Here is a 7,006-nt window from a genome sequence, read left to right as displayed (position 1 = left end):
TTCTCGAAACATATGAACATGGGTGCTAGTTTCGAAGATCTGCGAGACGGATTTATTGATGAAAGCGGATCTTAATTTGGAGTTGTCGTTTGAAACTTAAAACGTTTTGAATTTTGAAATTTGGAAAAGATTCCATCGACATCGACAGATTCTTCTATTTGTGCATGCATGCGTAACTTTCCCTCAATACTCTGCACCAGAGTTGATAATTTTATACATTTACCGTTGATCACTCAAGTACGGAGGGGTTGATTATTCGAATAGGAGAGGGTTGATAACTTTTAGCCGAAAAAAGTTTCTCGAAACATATCAACATGGGTGCTAGTTTTGAAGATCTCGTCGAGACGGATTTATTGGTGAAAGCGGATCTTAATTTGGAGTTGTCGTTTGAAAGTTAAAACGTTTTGAATTTTGAAATTTGGAAAAGATTCCGCTGACATCGGCTGATTCGTCTATTTGTGCATGCATGCGAACTTTCCCTCAATACCCTGCACCGGGTTGATAATTTTATACATTTACCGTTGATCACTCAAGTACGGAGGGGTTGATTATTCGAATAGGAGAGGGTTGATAACTTTTAGCCGTAAAAAAGTTTCTCGAAACATATCAACATGGGTGCTAGTTTTGAAGATCTCGTCGAGACGGATTTATTGGTGAAAGCGGATCTTAATTTGGAGTTGTCGTTTGAAAGTTAAAACGTTTTGAATTTTGAAATTTGGAAAAGATTCCGCCGACATCGACGGATTCGTCTGTTTCTACATGCATGCAGAACTTTCCCTCAATAGCCTCCACTACAGTCCAAAATTTGCCAAAAATGGAAAGAAAAAATTGGTTAGAAACCGATCGCTCATTCTCTCCCTAGCAATCGTTCGCTAGCTAGGGGAGCCCCATTTTGATAGCACTAAGAGCATCTCCAGTCGCGTCCCCCAAACGATGTCCGGGCAAAGCGCCGGATTAGTCGTTTGGGGGACGTCCGGACAAAATTTTCGTTTGGAGAAGGTCCCTTTTCTAGCCACGTCCCCCAAACGCGACCTCCAAACAAAAAGTAAGTGTAAAGTCGTGTCCGGCGTCCCGGTAGAGACTCTATACACAGGGGGATGGGCTAGGGACGCCGGACAACATTTGGAGCACGTCCGGACCGAAGCGGCCTTTGGGGCACGCGACTGGGACGTTTTTTTGGCCGGCGTCCCCCAAATCTCTTTGGGGGACGCTTTGGGGGACGCGACTGGAGATGCTCTAATTGATCTCAGTTTGACTATTCAAAGGTATAATTAGTCTCTTAGGCATTTTCTTAACATGGTACTTCTCTGACAAATTTTGTTTCCTAGTATTAACTACTCTGACATTTGTCTTAACACTTGGTGTATTTCTTCTCGTATCCAAGTGGTATAAAAAAGTTAAAGCAAGCGTATTAATTTGCTGCTATATTAAGTGTCAATCTCAAAGCAATCATTGATGCTCCTGATTTAATCCTCGCGCGTACCCAGGTTCCAAACGTCTGGGTCGCATATGAAGCCCCAAAGGAAGGAGCGGTAAATGGATAATGTGATGTCTCTTGCTCCACAAATTGGGCCCAAAAAAAATACACGAAATGAACTCTGTAGCTCGCGATTTTAGGGAGGCGCGCTAGTCAGCCCAAGTAGGGTTTGCTCGGTAACCATAAGCAAGGGGCCATGCCACAATCGGCCCAGTGCCCTATCCGCTCTCCCAGTTTGAATTTGACCAGATGATCTCTGATCCACCTGGCCAGCCATTGTCGTCGTCGTTTCGCTCCGGCTATCTCCTCAAGTCCTGATGATGGCGGCAGCTTTGACCTCTGATATGATCTTGCTACTACCCAAGTCCTCCCGGCGGCCGCAACTCAGAGCTTTGTCCCCCGTGCAGCTGCGACTCGTCCAGGTCAACACCACACCACACTATTTCTTCCGGTGACGCGCGAGCGCATGTACGTATCCTGCGACATCCACGAACGCGAAACGTGCGTTTAGAAGTGAGATGAGATGTCCTTACGATGTGCAGTGCTATATATACGTATGTTCGTGCCACCCTATATATGCACACACACGCTCGAGTGTTGTTCACTGCTTGTGTCTTACGTGCTTCCCCTACTTAGCTACGCACGGAGATCATGGACGTGCAGGTGCAGAGGACGCTCGTCATGCCGCCGCCGGCCGCGCCGTCGGCCGAGGTGCCGCTCACCGTGTTCGACCTCGCAGCGCCGACCTACCACGTCACGGTCCTCTTCGCCTTCTCGCCGCCCAACCCGACCAACCAGGCGCTCCTCGACGCCCTCGCCGCCACGCTCCCGCGCTTCCCGCTCCTCACCGCCGCGCGCCTCGACCGTGGCGGCCCGGGCGCGGCCCGTCCGTGCCACGTCACGGGGGAAGGCGGCGCGGGCGCGCTCGTCGTGGAGGCCGAGGTGCCGTCCTCGGCCCTCTCCGACCACCTCCCGCTCGCGCCGTCCCCGGGCCTCGCTCTGCTCCACCCAAAGGTCACCAGGGGCGCCGAGCGGCACGTGCTCATGCTCCAGATCAACCGCTTCGCGTGCGGCGGGATCGTGCTCGCCTCGTCCGCGCACCACCAGGCCGCCGACGGCCACTCCATGACCACGTTCCTCCACGCATGGGCCGACGCCGTCCGCGGTGACGACATCGGCCGCGCCCTCGTACCGTATGGACCCGCCGCGCTCGTGCCGCGCCGCCCTCCGCGCTGCGAGTTCGAGCACCGTGCCGCCGAGTTCCTGCCACTGTCATCGTCGCACGCGGCGGCCCGCGAGGACAAGCCGCCGGCCGAGACTGATGATCATCACGTAGACCACTCCGAGATATCCAACACGCTGCTGCACTACACGAGCGAGTTCGTGGCCGAGCTCAAGCGCCGCGCGCACGGCAGGTACACCACCTTCGAGACCGTGTCGGCGCACGTCTGGCGGAAGATCACGATCGCGCGCGGGCTAGGCGTCGCCGACGACGGCGCGACGCGCACGTCGATACGCGTCGCGGTGAACGGCCGCGGGCGGCTGGCGGGGACGGGCACCCTGCCGGCCGAGGGGTTCTTCGGGAACGTCGTCCTCACGGCGACCTCCGGGGCGCGAGCGGCGGACCTGGCAAGCGGCACCCTCGCCGACGCCGCGGCGCTGGTCCGCGCGGGGATCCGCGCCGTCGACGGGCGGTACTTCCAGTCGTTCGTGGACTTCGGGGCGCTGCACGGCGGCGGCGACGAGGAGCTGGAGCCGGCGTGCGCGGACGAGGCGGGCGTGCTGTCGCCGGACGTGGAGGCGGACAGCTGGCTGCACCTGGACCTGCACCGCTTGGACTTCGGGTGCGGCGGCCGGCTCGTCGGGTTCCTGCCGGGGAAGGTGCCGCAGGACGGGGTGGTGGTGCTCATGCCGAGCCTGCGCAAAGGGGGCGGCGTGGACGTGTTCGTCGCGCTTTGGGAGAAACATGCCAGGGAGCTCAGCGCGATTGCTTACACTATGGATTAAACATTGAGCAAGCTAGCCATAAAGAAAAACAATGTTGTACTACTAGTAGAAAGTAGTTACTGCATCGATAATTCGAATTATGAATAAATGCTTTAATTCACTTGGCCAGGTGATAGGAAGAAGTGATCATAGCAGTTGATCTGCTGTGTTCTTATTTATGCCCCATTATTTAACCCTAAATTCTAAACCCTAACCCAAGGTTATTTTCTAAAAGAGAAATGATAACTATGAGTCAGATTCAATAGAATTGGATCCATTGAAATAGCAAAAATTAGGATTCTTGATCCCTCTCAATCTCTCTTTCAATTCGAGGATCAGAAGAGGTGTTTTCATAGTCATCTTCTAATGCTTTTGATTTCATTTTTCTATGATATGTCTTTCTATATGAAAATTTGTTATTTACAATGTACGATGATCCATGTTAAGCATCCATGGCTGAATGGTTAAAGCACCCAACTCATGATCGGTAAATTTGAGGGTTCAATTCATGTTGGATGCACGCGAACGGGAACGTTCCATAAGTCTATTGGAACTGGTTCTCTATCCATGAAATCCCATCCATCATCCGCATATAACGAATTGATATCTTTTGTGTTTGTACGATACCATAACATAAGAAAAATAAGAACTCGAATAATAAAGGGGGGGGGGGGGCACATAATTTTTTTGCAGGTTGTGCATGTAAGTTCTTCTTTTGTGTTTCTAGGATACTGTGGAAAGTAACCATAAAATGGAAAAGAATAATAATTAGTAAAGGATAAAATAAACAAAAAATTGGTTAGGAAGGCATGATTATCGTAAACTCACGGTTCACATCTAGCATCAGCCCTCACACTAGCAGCTGAAAGGAAAGATGTTTATATGAAGACTCAAAGAAAATATGGGTTTTAGACAATTCTTAGGTTGTAGATCTCCATCGTAGAATTACAAAGCAAAAAAAAAAAAGTTGAAACTCAACCCGTAGCCAAGTGTGCACTACCAATTATGTTTCGGATCTTGTGGACTCTGAAAGTTTGTGATTTTGCACTCCTGTATTTGGAGTGACAATATTCCAGTCTATTTAGAAATAGTTATTTCTCAACTTACATTAGTAATCTTCTCATCCCATTATACATGCTTGAATCACAATAGACATACTAGTTACTAGACGGCCCTCGCTCCGAAGCAACTAAGAAATACTCCTCCATTCCATAATTATTGTCGTAGTTTTGGATCAAATTTTAACTAAACTCACGACAATAGTTTTCGAATGGGGAGACTAGTATTTTTTTAGCAGAAAACCCATAGCTCCACCATTCATTTAAAATTAAGAAAAATAAACATGTTATAGAGATTTGCAAAAGCAAACCCAAGAGATTAAAATAAAAACCACCTTATTGAAAGAAGAAAAAGAACACTAGCTGAATGCCTCCTTAGTCAAGACACCAGCCGACACCTCGACCCAACTGAGGTACACATAACGCATATGTCACAACAAAACTACAAAAGGAATATCAGATTCAGCGTCTACATGATTCGAAATTAAGACTTCTTAATTTCTCTGATCAACCATATAATTGTAGCGTATACTGTACGCAGATACAAAATAGGACTCATCGCCAACATGCTTCAGATTTTATTGGAAGTGTGAAGGCTCCATGTCTTCAGTGCCCGTTGAAGGGCTTGCACCACTGTGCAGTGGTGGAACCAGCCCGACTAGATAGACCAGGCAAACTACAAAGGATCTTGGCTGATGGTTTTTTGCCCTATGATTTTGATAACTGTTCTATAGCTTCCGATACAGCCATTGTGCACCAATCAGTTTGCTTTGCTTGGCTGTCTTAAGATGTGCTGTTAGTACGCATGTATTGCTTGATTCCTTTTGCTCTTTTGTTGATACCTTTGTGTGCCCTCAGTTTCTATGTATGCAAAAATTTCTACAATTAGCATTAATCTTTCTGTAAGAAATGTCTATATTAATTAATTTTGACAAACAGAATTGTAAACATCATGTTTATCTCACTTATGAAACTCACAAACAAATTCTTAAAGCTCCTTTTCTTTTTACCAAAATTTGACTACGATAGATCCAAATGTTTCATGGGAAAGAATATTAAACCTTCTTAAAAGCATTGGCTTCAGTCCTGGGTGCTGCATCAAATACCTCACTGTCTTTGCTCCTCGTGTCTACCATAACCTCTCTATCTGTTTCAGCCTTCTTGCAAGCTCTGTGGCGCAACTGTATGAAACGTTAACGAGTTAAAAAGGATATATATGGAACATCATCGGAAACAATTAATGAAGAGTGTACTTACACTTTTTGTATCTTTTCTTGCGAGTTCAGCTTCGATTTTCTTCGTTTGCTCAGCAAGAGTACACAAGTACTCCTTGCTTATGCAACGAACACGCATACTGATGAGATAGGCATAATCGACGACATCAGGATTGCTCACCATATCTATGTCCATACTTATCATCTGCCCTTCCTTTGGGAGGCGATCAAATCCCTTGGCTATAATGGCTTGTAGCAGCTCTTCCAAGTCCCTCATAACGATTTTTATTTCACCGCTGATAAGACAGGAAATGAACCTAGCCTTGTTCTTGAGCTCCTTCAGCTCATCTTCAATATTTTGCTGCATTGTATCCTGCACAAGCAAGAATGGGTTAATAATCGTATTTCCCAAATGTAGAAGAACACAGTAAAATCAATAAATAAACGCATGTACCTTAATGGAGTACCTTCTTTTTTTAGATAGAAAACAAGCTTCAGTTTGTGTAGTCAAGACAGGATTTGCTTCAACCCCTTGGAAACCGGATCCCAGTCAACTGGATCGAAATCGCCAAAGATGCAATTCGGGGTGCAATTTGGTCAACGCGGCACACTCGGAAACTTTACTAAGGTACAAATCTAGGGCACGAGCAATTTTTGTTCCCCGCCTCGGGGCGTTGCAGTGGTCGCTGTTACTCTGCTGTTTGTAGAAGAAGAAGAGTAGCTGTGACCCGATCTAGCGACGACGGAGAGGTAGATGATCGGACCTACGCGTCGACCGTCGAGGGGGTTGCTACTCCCAGAAGAATAGAGGCGGCGGCGGTCGGTGGTTTGGCGGAGGGCTCATGGCTGACAGGCATATGTATAGCAGCATGGGAGTACTTTCGGATTGGAGTCCGGGTAGGACTAGTACAAGGAGGATTGCAGGAAATTCACTTTGGCTCGGCTTGAAAGGAAATTTTTAGGCTCAATCTTTCTATTTTTTTACAACCAATATCACATATATTTAAAGTAGCCAGTAGTGCTCTACATGGTACTATACATGTTGGGATATACCAACTAGGTGTACGGTCCTAATTCGCGGTAAGTTCGGGTGATCCAAAGATGGTGGTGAGGCATACAGCCCACCAGCGACTGCCCAGTTACCGGAGATTCCGGAGGTAGGATCCGGTTGGAGACGAAGCTGCCGGATTTGGTCCAAAGTTAAAGGTGGTCGGATCTGTGACGTGCAAGATAAGGAATCTTGTACGTAGTCTAGGCTTAGTCGTATCCAA

General features: G+C 47.7%; 1 protein-coding gene across 1 annotated transcript; it reads left to right on the top strand.

The window, feature by feature from the left end:
• Positions 1–2,128: 2,128 nt before the first annotated feature.
• On the top strand, positions 2,129–3,484 carry LOC124654669 (tryptamine hydroxycinnamoyltransferase 1-like). Its single transcript, XM_047193664.1, has one exon. The coding sequence runs from the start codon at positions 2,129–2,131 to the stop codon at positions 3,482–3,484; it is 1,356 nt and encodes a 451-aa protein (XP_047049620.1).
• The last annotated feature ends 3,522 nt before the right edge of the window (positions 3,485–7,006 follow it).

Source organism: Lolium rigidum, chromosome 5 (genome assembly GCF_022539505.1).
Source record: "Lolium rigidum isolate FL_2022 chromosome 5, APGP_CSIRO_Lrig_0.1, whole genome shotgun sequence".
In the NCBI taxonomy this organism is placed as follows: domain Eukaryota; kingdom Viridiplantae; phylum Streptophyta; class Magnoliopsida; order Poales; family Poaceae; genus Lolium; species Lolium rigidum.
Note: the sequence above shows the minus strand (reverse complement) of the source record. Positions and strands in the feature narration are given on the sequence as shown.

What these genes read in the sequence shown, in the direction of transcription:
- LOC124654669 (XM_047193664.1), top strand. Translation starts at nt 2,129, where the DNA reads ATGGACGTGCAGGTGCAGAGGACGCTCGTCATGCCGCCGCCGGCCGCG.